Source organism: Oreochromis niloticus, linkage group LG7 (assembly GCF_001858045.2).
Source record: "Oreochromis niloticus isolate F11D_XX linkage group LG7, O_niloticus_UMD_NMBU, whole genome shotgun sequence".
Lineage (NCBI taxonomy): Eukaryota > Metazoa > Chordata > Actinopteri > Cichliformes > Cichlidae > Oreochromis > Oreochromis niloticus.
The window spans coordinates 60,252,723-60,268,198 of record NC_031972.2 but is presented as its reverse complement, the minus strand read 5'-3'; the positions used below and the strand labels follow the sequence as shown (position 1 = coordinate 60,268,198).

At 41.2% G+C, this 15,476-nt stretch overlaps 3 protein-coding genes across 3 annotated transcripts; 2 read left to right on the top strand and 1 right to left on the bottom strand.

The window, feature by feature from the left end:
- The first annotated feature begins 34 nt into the window (after positions 1–34).
- Positions 35–4,377, top strand: ccdc34 (coiled-coil domain containing 34). Its single transcript, XM_005471055.4, has 7 exons — positions 35–188; positions 436–686; positions 764–887; positions 1,000–1,107; positions 3,339–3,497; positions 3,580–3,709; positions 3,873–4,377. Exons 2-7 carry the CDS (start codon positions 451–453, stop codon positions 4,073–4,075), a joined length of 960 nt encoding a protein of 319 aa, XP_005471112.1. The 5' UTR covers positions 35–188; positions 436–450; the 3' UTR covers positions 4,076–4,377.
- A 177-nt stretch (positions 4,378–4,554) lies between these two features.
- Positions 4,555–9,552, top strand: rab19 (RAB19, member RAS oncogene family). The gene is made up of 5 exons (XM_005471056.4): positions 4,555–4,673; positions 6,302–6,395; positions 6,999–7,187; positions 7,578–7,761; positions 8,422–9,552. Exons 2-5 carry the CDS (start codon positions 6,345–6,347, stop codon positions 8,703–8,705), a joined length of 708 nt encoding a protein of 235 aa, XP_005471113.1. The 5' UTR covers positions 4,555–4,673; positions 6,302–6,344; the 3' UTR covers positions 8,706–9,552.
- Positions 9,111–14,900, bottom strand: hdhd5 (haloacid dehalogenase like hydrolase domain containing 5). The gene is made up of 8 exons (XM_003447078.5): positions 14,537–14,900; positions 12,705–12,908; positions 12,486–12,598; positions 12,026–12,119; positions 11,918–11,951; positions 11,643–11,817; positions 10,381–10,569; positions 9,111–10,293 (listed from the first exon to the last, which is right to left on the bottom strand). Exons 1-8 carry the CDS (start codon positions 14,645–14,647, stop codon positions 9,882–9,884), a joined length of 1,332 nt encoding a protein of 443 aa, XP_003447126.1. The 5' UTR covers positions 14,648–14,900; the 3' UTR covers positions 9,111–9,881.
- Between the last annotated feature and the right edge of the window lie 576 nt (positions 14,901–15,476).

The window sequence follows — 15,476 nt, the reverse complement described above, 5'->3', positions numbered from 1 at the left end:
ATGGTTACGAAAACAGCGTCCAGCTGAGCGTGGGGGCGTGGTGTATCATGGGAAAAAGTTTGTAAATCACTTCTAACCTCCGCTGCTGCAAACTCGTGATTGGAAGAAGAGACCAGCTGGCCTGGAAAGAGACAGTTTAACCTGTAAAATTAAACATAATAAGATTCAGTTTGCATTTGTTTTTTCCGGTAAGCTATTTCGCACTGCTAATGTTTCGTAGCAAGTTGCAAAATGTGTTTATGTTGTCGTTAGAGTGAGCTAAGGATGTGAGCTAACGTTAGCATGCCGCTAAACACATATTTTCATATAGCGTCGCCCGTGTCTGGCATTGGCATTTCAGATTTATGTGTCTCATTACCCATTTCTTTTACATTTTACATAAGAAAACAGAAAACACTTAGCGTACTTTGTTCGCTTTTGTGCTGTCCACTGCAGATTTGCTGGCTAGTGATGTCTGGAGAGAGGCTACCCAAGGGCTTCAGCTCAACCCCTCTCAAAGACTTCCAGCCATCAAAGGGCTTTGGCGACGGAATCCTATCCGATGAAGAAGACACTTTTTCTCTGCTTTCTCCAATCTATCATGACAGCTTTGACAGTGACGAAGAAGAACTGAGATCCATCCCAGATCAGCAGACCACTTCCCCCAGAGAGAGAGATGACTCCAGGCTCAGTAGTTCACCATTGAGGTGCTGCCGTAAAGCTTTAGATAGAGTTCTGGCTTGTTTGCAGCATGACTCATTTTATATCTGCGTTTATTTTATAGGTGTGAGCTACCAAAAGCGATTTCGGAGCAGCCTGCAGCTTCACCTACCCTCGGTGCGTGGGAAATGTGGTTGGTGAATAAAGCAAAAGAGGAGCGTCTTAAGCAGGAAAAGAAAGTAGAAAAGGCATGCAGCCATTAGTCCCATCCCCATAATAGAAAAGTGTTTTTATTCTGATTTTAATTTGTTGTAGTGACCATTTCACCCCAATAAAAGCTCTGTGTGTCCCGTATATCAGGAGCGCTTACTGAAAGAAAAAAAAGAAAAACAACAGCGGGAGCAGGAACAGAAAAAGCTCATCATGGACGAGAAGATCCAAGAATGGCTAAAACTTAAAACAGAACAGGTAAACAACTACTTAAGTAAAATTGTTGTGTTGATCTTCTTATCTGCCACGCCCCTGCTAAGACGGTACGGTGTTATCCTAATAACAAACCGTGGGTAACACAGGAAGTCAAAGCTGTCCTCAACATGAAGAAGAAGGCTTTCAGGAGCAAAGTGAAGGAGGAGATGAAAGCAGTACAGCGGGAGGTGAAACGCTGCCTGAGGGAAGCAAAGGATACCTACAGGAGGAAGGTGGAGCATAAGTTGGAGAGGAACAATATGAGGGAGGTCTGTAATGGTGTGAAAACCATCACAGGCCACAACACCAAGAACAGCACAGTGGAGACTGTGGAGAAGGCAAACGAACTCAACAACTTCTTCAATAGGTTTGACCAGCCCACAGCCCCCCCACCCTCACCTTTACTACAGAGCCCTCTCCCTACTCTCCTACCTCCCTCGCTTCCCCCCCTTCCTGACACTATGACACCCCCTCCTCCAACCCCTCTCTCAACAGCAGGACATCTTCCCCCCCTCCTTCCAATCGTCTCCCAGTGTCACAGTGGATCAGGTCAGGAGACACCTGAGGAAGCTTCGCCCCAGAAAGGCAGCAGGCCCAGACAAGGTGTGTCCTAGGATGCTAAAGGCGTGTGCTGCTGAACTTGGGGAGCCGCTACAACGAGTCTTCAATCTCAGCCTGCGACTGGGGAGAGTGCCCGCCCTCTGGAAGACATCCTGCATCGTCCCGGCCCCCAAAAGGAACTGGCCCAATGAGCTGAATGACTTCTTATGAAGACTCTAGAGCGGCTCTTCCTCAACCTCCTCCGACCACAGGTACAACATGCCCAGGACCCACTACAGTTCGCCTACAAGGCGGATGTCGGAGTGGAGGATGCCATCCTGTACCTCCTACATAGAGCCCACTCACACCTGGACGGGGGAAAAGGCACGGTCAGGATCCTGTTTCTTGACTTTTCCAGTACCTTTAATACCATCCGGCCCTGTATGCTCTAGGAAAAACTAAACAGGATACAGGTGGACCCCTGCCTGGTCGCTTGGATCTCAGACTACCTCACTGACAGACCACAGTACGTCAGGCTGAAGGACATCATGTCTGACACTGTGGTCAGCAACACAGGAGCACCACAGGGAACTGTGCTGTCCCCTCTTCTCTTCACCCTGTACACCTCTGACTTCTGCTACAACTCTGAATTATGCCATATTCAGAAGTTTGCAGACGACACGGCCATCATGGGGTGTATCTGAGATAATCAGGAAGAGTAGTACAGAAGTCTGGTGAGGAACTTCGTCACATGGAGTCACACAAACCACCTGCAACTCAACACCACAAAGACCAAGGAACTGGTTGTGGACTTTGGGAGGTCCAGAGAAGGTCCACTGCCGGTTCAGATAGAGGAGGTGGAGGTGGTCAACAAGTACAAGTACCTCGGGCTGTGGGTGGACAACAAACTGGACTGGACATGCAACACAGAGCACCTGTATAAAAAAGGCCAAAGCCGACTGTACTTCCTCAGGAGGCTGAGGTCTTTTAACATCTGCAGGAAGCTCCTGAGGATGTTTTACCAGTCGGTGGTTGCTGGAATACTTTTCTATGCTGTGGTGTGCTGGGGGAGCAGCACAGCAAAGAAGGACTCATCCAGGCTGGAAAAACTGACCAGGAAGGCTGGCTCTGTGGTCGGCATGAAGCTGGACACTCTGGTGACAGTGGCAGAGAAAAGGACACTAAAAAAATTGCTGGACATTATGGACAATGCTGGGCATCCTCTGCACACGGCCATAAACAACCAGAGGAGTCTGTTCAGTGGCAGGTTGCTTCTCCCAAAGACAAGAACCAACAGACTTAAAAACTCCTTTGTCCCACATGCCATCAGACTGTTTAACTCCTCTCTGGAGGGGAGAGTGAGGGGGGAACAACTAAGCTGTAGTGCCTCTTCACTTCACTGTGCAATACTTTTTGTTAATAGTCAACGGTGCAATAGACTTCAGTACTTGAAATGTACAATTCCCTTGTATCTTATTCCTATTTATTCTATTTATCCCTTTCGTATATTTTATTTATATATGTCTCTGTATTTATATATGTGTATATATATAATATTCTGCTCACGTTCTGTAATGTCTGTTGGTGCTGTGCTTTTGGAAACCGAATTTCCCAGAGGAACCCACCCGAGGGATTAATAAAGTCTTATCTTATCTTATCCTACAGTCTTTTTATGTTTCTTGTTGCAATTCTAGGAGAGACATGAGCAACTTCTTAAACAAAGAAAGGAGGAGGAGGAGATGCAGAGGCACCAGGAAAGACGGAGGGAGACTGAACAGAAAGCTCAACAAAAGTACAAAGACTGGCTGCAAAGAAAGAACCAAGAAAAAATAGAAAAGGAAAAGAAGGAGAAAGTAATCAGGCTCTCGTTCAGCTGTCTGTCTTTTTTAAATTACAAACAGTTTCTCAGAGATTTCTTTTGTATCTTTTTGACAGGAAGAAGCCTCCCTGAAGGAGAAGCAGGAGATGGAGCGGCGTAGGAGGGCTGAAGAGAAGTTTAAGGACTGGCTGGCAAAGGCGAATGAAAAAAGCAAAGCTAGTCCCAAAAAGCCCAGCTATCCATCAAGTATGTTTATTTGAATTATCTTGGCGTTATTAACCGTGTCTTCATTTTTGGGTTTATTTTACTCAAACATCAGAATAATTCCACAGAGAGACGGTAGCTCATTAGTTTACTTAGACTTCCAGAGATTTATGTGTTACTGTTGCATTGGATTGTTTTTCTCTAGGTCCCTATGACAAATCCTACCCATCGCCCAGTTTTGTCAATCCAATCCCCTGGAAGCCAATCCATGTCCCTCCTCCAGAACCATCCTCCCTCGAGACATCAAGCAAGAAACCTCTGAAACAGAGAAAAAGCCAACAGAGCCTCAGCGACACGTTTAGGCTGAGAAACACTCAGAGTCCAGCACATTTGCAGCAGAGAAGATGACACAGCAGCTTGACGTGTATGACTGTGATGCGGTAGCTTAGTTACAGGCTTAACTGTGATTTCTCCACTGCCACAGCTTCTGAGCCAAGACTCTGCTGAGTCACACAAAGATTTGTGTTCTCTTAAGGTGGTTGTGGTGAAGACGTATTTGGTTTATGTTTTGTTTTTTAAATTAATGGATTTATTCAAATCTTTATATGATGTTTGTGTGACTAGATATTTAAAAGTCCAGAATACATTTTTCTGTACATGTACGGCAATACTTTTTTTATTTGGATAAATGTGGCACAGTCGAAGATCTGTTTCAGTCTCATTCACTCTGTGGTCAACAAAACCATGTTTCATTGCACTGAACAAATAAGGCACCACCCGCACGACAGAAAGAAGGTGGCTGGTGGTCACAGCCAAAGATAGACCCAGCTTGGTCAAGTGCCCCTCACACTTCACACATTGTTCTGTGTCCAGCTGTGCCTTGTTCTTCTGTGGGCTGAGATGACGACAGAATGTAGTGAGGGGGTGGAAAGAGAGAGAGAGATTCAGAGCAGTATGCTCAGTCTGTGTTAGCATCTCACTGTGATGCCAATGTGTGAAGCCTGAGGTAAAATTATTTAAATTATGCTTTTCTGGTGTATTTTTGTGTAGTTTGTTCATTCTGTGGTTAACTCTTTACAGTTACTGATTGCTCTGGAATGTGTTGGCTGGTTGTAATCGGGGAGAAGAGCTTATGTTTTCTTTTTTCTTTAATTGTTAATCATTGTGGAGTGGGCAGCTGTTAAAACAAAGATGTGAAGTGATTACATTTTGTCGTGAGTAGTTTTTATTGGGTGTAAGCGTGTAGGCTGTTTGCTCGAAGGTATTTGAAGCCTTGTAAACAAAACCTTTCTCCATGTGAAAGACTTTGGTTAGTCACAGGGACACAGTAATTTGAGAAAAAAGTGAAAAAAAGTCAAACAGTAATGTTACAACTTAAAAAGTAAAAAAAAACATGAGATAAAATAACATCAACTGCTCAAACCAATCCAAGCAACCAAAACTGATCAGATAAGAAGGAAAGGGGCTCTTAAATACCTGCTGATCGGACCAATTTAGACACAAGGAGACTAAACTAATCAACTAATATTAGAGAAGCAAAAACAAGCTTTAATTTAACTGTTACTCTAACCTAACAGTAATTAAATGCAAGAAGAACTAAATACCTTACTGAGGAAACACAGAAAATAAACACATTTAACATAAATGACTCTGGCTATCTCCCTATCATCTTGGAATACTTGGTATCTCCCAATCAGCACTTTCTGCATTTAATAGTGGTGCATTCAAAGACACCTCTTTTGCTCGTTGTATGCTGGCAGACCAGATAATTGATTGGAGAACCCAGCACTGCAAAACCAGAGAAAGAAATTAAAGTAAATCCAACAACGTTAGACATACACTCTCAGCAAACTTTATTAGGTATATTTGCTAGTACTGGATTGGAGCTCATTTTGCCCTCGGAACTGCCTTAATTGCTCACAACATTGATTCAACAAAGTGCTGGATAATCGTCTTGTGAGGGTTTGGTCCATATTGACAGGATAGCATCACTTAGTTTAGGGTGTGGTGCAAATCTCCCTTTCCACCACATCCTAAAGGTGTTCTTCTGGATTGACATCTGTTGACTGTGAAGGCCATTTGAATTCAGTGAATTCACCGTCATGTTCAAGAATCCAGTTTGAGAACATTTTACTTGGCTCATTACCCTGCTGGAAGACGTCACCATAAGAACATATTGGACCAATAATCATACCACATTCAAAGTCATTTAAATCATCTTTCTGGCCTATTCCGATGCTCGGTTTGCACTTCAGCAGGTCATCTTGACCATGTCCACATACTTAAATGCAGTGAGTTGCTGCCATGTGATTGGCCGATTAGATATTTGTGCAAAAAAAACAATTGAACAGGTGTACCTAACAAAGTGGCCAGTGAGTGTACAAAAGTTAACTTATTTTTTCCAAGAAATTCTAAGTAAGAGTGCGATATATCAAATGTATGGGGTTACTGATTTTTATAGTTGCGTGACTGCAAGTGTAGCAGTCACACCCTCTTAAAATGGGAAGTCTGCACTCAGAGTGAACCTTCAACACTTTTGTTCACTCCTATAATTTACAGCAAGTTCTAGCTACTAATTTTAGCTCAACCTTTAAGAGCTTTTGGTAATGAATGATTGCTGTCTGGCTCTTTCAGGTATTGCGTCCTGTAAACATACAAAGAAAATCCATATCCCAGGATGCAGTGGTGCAGGTGGGCTGGCAGTTGGAAATCACAACTTCCAACACAGGTAGGAGGTGTGTCTTATACTGCCTCAGAAGTAAACTGAGTGGCGCAGGGGTGTAGCAAGCACAAAGAGTGACAGTCTAAAGGGCAGAAGGACAGAATCTACTTGTGTTTCAAGAATGTGACTACTGGTGTAATGTAGATATGGAAACCAACTCATGATGAAGAAACAGCTTTTGGATTCCAACTTGTCTTTCTCAAGGAATATTGATTTTTATCCCTGCTTTGGAATACTTGAGCTGATTGTGTAATCTTTTCTGATTGTTGAACAAAGGTTAAAGAATGGGTTTAAGATAGCAGAAGAAAAAAGCAAGCTGCTACACTAGATTTGACAGATTTTTTTTGCAACCTTTACTTTTTATTAAGCTCTGGATGGAACTTTCACCGGGGATCAAACTGTCTGTGTTACTTCTGCCAGTAGACAACTGATTTTTTCACTTTCTTTCTCAGGGATGTGACTGCTGTTTGTGTAAATATTCCAAGTTTTTATTGACACAACTTGGAAGGGACCGGTTCATTTGCACTGAGGCACACAGGTATTGGGTCTCGTCTTTCAGCGACAGTGTTTTTTCCCCTCTCTCTCTCTGTTCCTCTCGTCACCATGCAGACTGCTGGGCCAGAGATTGAAGACTCTTTTGACTTTCTTTTTAAAATCATCTTGGTTGGTGACTCAGATGTTGGGAAGACCTGCGTGGTGCAAAGCTTCAAATCTGGCATCTTCATCGAAAAGCAACAAAACACCATTGGTGTTGACTTTACTGTTCGTACCCTGGACATTGATGGCAAGAAGGTGAAGGTAGGTGATTTTTATTTTAAACACTTGCATCACCGCTGATAGTGCACTCATGTCCACATATTTAGGTGCATGCAATTTATGAGATGCATGTGGATGCACTCTTGTCTTAAAGTAAATAATTCCTTTTTTTTAGTTCTTCAGAGAAAGGGGAGGGGCTGACAACCTGTCTGTAATATCCTCAGTGTTTCTGTTAGCTTTCTGGGTGTGTTGATTTATTAGCTGCTAGTTTATAATTCTGTTTAGACATTTGCATACATTTGTTCAGAAACAACTGCAAACGTCAGACAAACCTTACATTATACTTGAATAACTTAAGAGTTGTACGCTGTTGATCCTTAACATACTCTGTATAACCGGTTAACCCATATTTGTGTTATCTGTGTTTTGCAGATGCAGGTGTGGGACACTGCGGGACAGGAGCGTTTCCGCACCATAACTCAGAGCTACTACCGCAGTGCCCATGGGGCGATGGTGGCCTATGACATCACTCGACGCAGCACATTCGAATCGGTTCCACATTGGATCAGGGAAGTGGAGCTGTACGGAGCTGCCAGTGTGGTGCTGATACTCATCGGTATGTAAACTGTCTGCACATAGCAAAATATATTTTTGAGGTGTAGATGATACTGAAATACAAAAATACGGAGGTAGACTGTGGTGTTTAACAATGTGTTAACAGTATGTGCCAAGAAAATATCCCAAACAATGTCACACCTCCAGCAGCAGCTTTAACTGTTGATACAAGGCAGGATAAATCTATACTTTCACGATTACATCAAATCCTGATCCCACTAACTGAATGCAGTATTGTTGTATTAATTTGCAATAGGTCAATGACATGATAGAGCATGCCAGTGAGGGAGAGTATTTTTATGTAGAGTTTAGATGTTCTTCTTGTGTCTCTGTAGGTACTGTATCGTGTAGCGTCTACCTACAGACCAAAGACACATGGATAATGTGCTAAAACCGCGATTCCGATGTGTGACTGTTGTCTGTATTAACCCTAAAAAAATGTATCTTATAGTTAAAGTCTACTAAGTTTGTTGGGAGAGATGTGATTCCAAAAAGTCAGAAACATGCCCCATGTTTTTGACGGGTAAAGTTTAAATGTGATCTGAAGACTTGGTTGTAGTAAGTGTTGCAATAAAAGAATAATTTAACTGAAAATGATACGAATCATAGCTACAAATATCTGCTTCACTTCTGTTTTTACTAACTCTGTTCACCACTGCAGGTAATAAGTCAGACCTCCACGCTAAGAGACAGGTGCTCTTTGAGGATGCTTGCAATCTGGCAGAAAACAGTGGTGTGCTGGCTGCTCTGGAAACCTCAGCCAAGGAGGCCCAGAACATAGAGGCTGCCTTCATTCTTATGGCTCGAGAACTAATGGCACGCAATGGTATGACCATCATAAACGAGTCCTCTGAAAACTCTCCTCAGTTCATGCTGAGTAACAACTCTCACCCGGTCCCTAGTGCCGTGGCTACAGATAAAAAGTGTGGGTGCCGAGAAGGCTGAAGCAGGGAGTCACTAAAGAGTGGGAATGGAGGCCTGAATACTCAATTTACCTGTTTCTCTACCAGAGAATGGATGTTATTTAAAGAGAAACTGTGTGCTGCAACGTGTGTGTGAATATTGGTTTTGTATGTTTTGACTTTTTAATATTTAACATGTAATATTATTCTGATGATAATGAATGTGATGACAAACCACTCCTCTGCCAGAGGACTCTGTACACAGACTGCAGCACAGTAAACACTAGAGTTTCACATGTAACCGTTTGTGTTTTTAATCCCTTTTTTTAAAGGTTCTTTCATATCATATGGCTTTTGAAGTACAATTCAAATCACACATTGTTAAACCAGTTACAAATGTAAAAACTGTATTTTCAGTGGCGCTCTAACTGCAGTCTTCTAACAGATATTCACTATTCATTATGTGAAAACCCCTACTGTTAAATTCCACCAACTTCAGAAAATAAGACTACTTATTTTCAAAATAAAATTTGACATGCTGCTGGCTGAAGTCAAAAATGATGTAATACACTCATAGCTGGCAACTTAAACAGAGCTTATACATTCATGTTTAAAAAAAATAATTAGGTAAAATATGACAGCAGTAAAAACAAATTAGGGCCTATAGGGGTGTATTTTTTTTTTTTTTTGACTGTGCAAATGCCTGAAGTGGTACTGCCACAAAACTAAAGTATTGATAAGCTCATGGGTGGATTTCAGTTGGAATTCCTCCACAGTTACATCTTTCCAACAAGTTTAGACTGATTCAGAAAGAGCTGTATAAAGACACAAAGTACTAAAATGTGTAATTCAACAACTTAATGTATGTACTCAAAAACCTGAATTTTAAATTCGTTTTATTTTTATATAAAAGGTGACAGGACAGATAGTCCATTTAATTCCTTGACTCAGAAACAGTGATGTCTATTATTGAAAACTTAAACTTTTTTTTAAAGAATTCAGCATGGTCTGATGTACTATTATGGATGACTGATTTAAAATGCAGCTTCTATGTATTCGGTGTTAAAACGGCATATTATTGCTTTTCACAGCTGACTCTATGGCACGTTATAACACAGTAACAGCTACTTCTCCCCTGTAATAATCAAGGGAATGGTTTGATAACCTGTTGCTAATGGTGAAAGATCAGACTATGAGATGGAGACAGAACCTAGGACCCCTACTGTAGAGGCCAGCCTTCCTGCTTAAATACCAACTCAACCGCCTCCTTTACATCATGCACCATGAAGGACGGTTGAGTGAGGCTGGGATCGAAGCGGAAGTCTCTGTGACCGTGGAAGATGCGTTGTTCTGTGACCGTTTGCGTTGGGTCTGAGAGCAGCTCCTGTTGGTCTTTGCTGTACACTCCTGTGCACACCAGGATTGAGCTACATCCCTCGGGCAGATCTCTTTCTGCCACACCTGAAGCTCCACCTAGTTCTGCTGATGTCATTTTAGGGGTGTCATCAACAGCTGAGGGATCTACACTTCCACCAGCACTCTGAGCCTGCATCTGTGCCTTGGTGCGACGAGAAGACTGGAGGTAGCGATTGTAGAGGTTGGCGCCATATATGTCGGCCATGGGGTTATCGCTGCAAAAAAAAAAAAAAAGCGGGATTCAGTTAATATTATTTTTTGAACCGAATTTCTAAGTGTGAAATGTAGACTGAGAAACCCACCCTATAGCATACACCCTCTTCACAGGCGTGGTCCAGCCAAGTCTTTCAGCCTGTTGTCTAATCAGCAGCTCAGCGTAGTTATAAGTCACCACACTGGGCTTCCCAATCAGAGCCTCGTACTTGAGTTCATATCCTGTGACCTTCTTGTACAGAGACTCTAAGCACACCAGGAACATACCATGACCAAACCTGTGATGCAAGGAACATTAAATACAGTGTTGTGAAAAAGTTTTTGTTTTGTTCCCTTTCTTAGTTTTTTGCACATTTGTCATAGTGCAAAAGTTTGATCTGACTTTAACGTTTCAGATCAAACTCATTTTAATGTTGGACATAACCTGAGTAAATACAAAATGCAGTTTTTAAATTATTTCATCTATTAAGGGAAAAGCTATCAAAACCAACTTGGTCCAGTGTGGAAAAACTGAATCTAAAAACTGGTTGTGACACAATTGGGAAGCAAGCATTTGTGGAGGAGCTCTGTCCCACTCCTCTTTAAATAATTGTTTTTAATTCAGGCACATCAGAGGGTTTTCTGCCCGTTTAAGTTCAGATGCCAAAGTGTCTCTGGTCTGGACTTTGAATAGACCACTCCATAACCTTTATTTTGTTTTGTTTTGTTTTTAGCCGTTACTTGCTGGTGTTTTGGATCATTGTCCTGCTGGACGTCCTTTAGATGTTGTTCTGGGTTCTTTTGTGACCTCCTGGATAGGTGATGCACTCCTGGGATAATTTTGGTAGGCCGGGCACTCTTGGGAAGGCTCACCTATGTTCCACGTTTTTTCTCATAGCTTTTACTGTGATTCGCCTTTGTACCCCTTTCTAGACTGATAATGTCAACGACTAATGTCAATGTTTCTTAGTGGTTTCTTCAGAGTGCGGCATGATGTGTTGCTTTTTTGAATAATTTTCCCTACTTCACTTTGTCAGACAAGTTCTATTTAAGGAGTTTCTTTATTCAACAGGTTTCTCAGTAATCAGGCCACTGTGGCTGGTGAAGCTGAGCTCAGCTCTCAAATGTGGTTAATCACAATTAATTCATGGTTTAATGAGAGATCAGTCACTTTTTCACACAGGGTCAGGTAGGTTTTGATAGCTTCCCCCCCCCTAAGAAACTAAATTTAAAAACTACATGTATATGTGACTATGTGTGACAAAATCTAAGAAATCAGGAAAAGGCCAAATGCTTTTCCATGGCACCGTATACCAAGAACACTGTCAAATTTGAAGGTTGTAATATTTCAGACTGTAGTGTTGATGTGTACCGGGGATTCCAGGCCTCTGCCATCCACAGCAGGTCCATGTTACACGCCAGGACGGGGATGTGAGGATAATGCGCTGAACTCCAAGTGCTGCCTGGGTTCCCACCAGTTAGGAGCACATCAACAATAAGCTGGAGGTTGGTCTCCCATCTAATAGGCTCACCAAATAAAACAACAGCTGTAGGACCAAATAAAAATAAAAACATATAATTAGGCCACATTACCAGAAAATCATTAATTCTCAGGGGTTATGTAATGACTGTGCAAAGGAAACATACCATCTATTGGCCGTAAACCTTTAGTGGGCGGGACCTGCAGGACATTGTGCAAAGTTGGCAAGACGTGTAACTGAACTGAACATAAATTGATTAAATAGTATTACTTACAACATCTTTGGGTCTTCTATTGTGATCCACAACATCTAGGACTGGGTACGCTTCTCTGAGCACATCTATAGTAACAACATCCTGAAAGCCCAGGCTGAGGTTTGGTGAGTTAAAGTCAAACCGGTTGAGCAGGAATTACAAGATGGAAATATGCAGAAAATCTTAACAGTGTTTTGAGTATTTGGTGTTGTTTTGTAACATGTTTTCCAATGTTTAATTTATTGCATTTCTTTATATTTCAAATAACAATATTTGACTTGAATTAACCCCCCCCCAAAAAAAAATCTGTATAAGGGCTTCGCAGAGACTGTCAAGCAGTAAAGGGAACAAAGGGTGAAACGATTAAACACTGATAACAAAGTGGAGCATGGAGAAAAACAAGTGAATAAACATAACATTCAGCTTTAAAGGTCAACATCCAGAGTGCAGGCACCAGATTACACGAGTTATTGCAGGATACTTATGAGCGACTTCCTCTACTGGACCCTGTCCGGAGACCAGCACACGCATTTTGTGGAACTGGGTAAACATTCGCAAAGGACTATGGGATAGCATCACCTGGTCTGGAGACACCTGAGATAAAGCGAGTCTAGAGTAAATGGCTGATATCAAAGAATATTAAAAACAAAATACACGAGACAAAGCAAACTGATAATGTTTTAAAAGGCGCTCAATTTACCTCCACCTCAAGCAGATGTGACAGATGTTCCGCTTTTGTCTGCCTCATGCAGTTCCCAGCATTAGTGACAAACACCACAGGGACCTTGTATTTTCCACTGCGGTCCACCAGGTTTTTGAAGCACTGCTTGGCTGCAGGGATCGGAGTCTTGCCTCTCACCAGCACCCCGTCAATGTCAAAGAGGAGCCCGAAGGAGCTGCTCGCCTGAGGAGGGAACAGGCGACAGAGTGGGGACATGTGTAATATGACAACATAAGGTTACTCATTAACTGATACTGCATTCTGAGCAGTCTTTGAGAGCTCATCGCTGCAGGCACACTGAACTGAATGAGACTTTGATCCCACTGCAGCTTCTATGAGCTATGCAGCATAGTTTTATTAAAGTCTGTGATTGAACACTGATGAATAGATAGTATAATTTCAATACAATGATCAATGTGTGCAGTGAGTAGCCTCAGCATGCTCTCCTACTGGGTCATCCAGTCTCTGGCCTTTTGCTCCACCATCTCCTAAATTTCTACATATTCATAATAATTGCTCTGAGATTTTAGTTTCTTATATTAAACAGTTTCCTAGATATTGTTTAAGAAAGAGCCCCATCCACTCGCTTATTTCACACACTGAAATTTAAGGAAATATTCAAATATAAATATCTCAAAGTTTAAAGTACTTTCACTGACATTTCTTACCATAAAATTTAATGGGGATCTGTGTTTGACTAACAAAAATATGAAAAACATCCATGCAGTCCTGATAAGTCCCTTACAAGTTTGCTGTGCACTGTAAACATATAAAAAATACTTTATAAAAATGTAAAATGTGGCACATTTGTCCTCTGACCTCTCCTTCAAGGTCAAACAACATCAAACATTCATTCTTTTATCTTCAAAATTATGTTTAGAATCCTACTGCCATTGTTTGTATTGGCAACATTTAGGAAATGATATTGATATATGGGGACTAAAAACAATATAGTCTGCATCCAAATGATGTTATATTTGACCTCTGACCTCAAGCTTTCTTTGTGGAGTTGACTCCAAAATGTATTATATCGTTAAAGAAAGTATTATCAAGAAAAAAGAGCTGCAAATCAGTACCTATTATCCATTACCCACTCCTACATAATATTTGTATAATCAAAGTAAACATCTGTCATCCTACCTTTACCTAATTTTTAGATTTTTACTGCACTACAAACTTCTTAAACTACTTTTTTTTTTTTTAAAAAAAACAACAAAGAAAACAACATTCATACATACAAAATGTAATACTTCCCCTAATAGTGGGTAGCCTTGGTGGAGGTTTGCGCTCTGAGTGCTTCTTCTTGTAAAATACAACTACATCATTCAGAAATTGTGAGTCGTTGTCTTTCCCAAAGTGATTTTTTTATTAGCTGTTTTCAAATATGGCACTCTGCAGGACTGCTTGACTTTTTTTCTCCATATTTTAGTTAGCCAATACCCAGACACATGAGACAAATGTGAAGTTGTGTTCAAACATGGTCTGCGACTTCAAAGTGTGGAGAAAGACTTGAAAGTGGGTGAATGAGCTTTAACAAAAATCTAGAAAAGAGACTAAAACTTCACAGAAATCACCGGATATGTCCAAACTTTAGATTAGAACATTTATATTTAAGTCAAAGGTGGCTGAGCAGAAAATGTTCAAAAAAATTGGATAACTTGAGATTGAATACTCTTCTGTCAGGATACATTTCTTTGACAGGTAGCACTGAAATGGGATGGAGCGCCACCGGCCAATCGTCAGGGGAGTCAGTGCAATCAGCACTCCCGTCTCCACTCTCGTTAATACAGTTGTACAAAGCGTTGACTTACATGGCTATAACATCTTGAGGCCGAAGACTGGGTGTTCGCTTGCTTTGCTGCTCCCTCGTAGCTTGATTTCAGCAGCTGCCAGCCAGTCTTTAAATATCTCACTCTCTGCATTGTTTCAGGCACTTTAGTGGAAAGGGCAACAACAGACACGACCGAGCTAGCTTTAGCTGCGCCAACGGTTACGGCTAACTTAGCAAATGTGACCGCTGAAGAACCGGGTCATGATATTTTCATCAGTCTAAGTCAATACCATACTCTGCGCTCTCTCCTCATACTGTAATATACGGTTGTATATTGTACCGAGGAGCGGTACAATTTGTCATAGCTGTGAGGACGCATGCGCAAAGAAGCAAACCGTTGAACTTCCAGGTCCAATATTACGTCAACAACGGAAACCGACACGTTTATCATTTTTGTAGAAATGAAAGTCACTTTCTAACTTACTAACTTTGAAACTCAATAAGCTCTGTACCTGAACATAATACTAATATTATTATTTATTTATTAGTTTCAATTTCATGTATATATGACTGTAAATTCCATGGCAAAGATACTAAACTATATTACCTTTTAAAAAAAGACCCCAAAAGATTACATTTTATGATTTGCATGTTTGCATTTCCCCCCTCTAATTTTCCTCATTTCTGACACATTTGATGTATAGTTGTATAAAACAAAACGAATATACGAATAATTCTTTTTTTTTTTTTTACATATTTTTTCTTGATTATTTGCATTTAGTTTTACAGAAACTTTACTTAATTTTATCTGAGTTATGATAACCAGTAGCAAGCTTTGTTTAATTTTTACCTACTTCAGTTAGGTTACTGTCATTCTCCTTTACGCCTTTGTGCAACCCACCTCCACCTTTCATCACTCAAACTCCATTCAAGCCACCTTCATCTCGGCTCCAGGGGGTCCTGCTCTAATCCCTTTCACA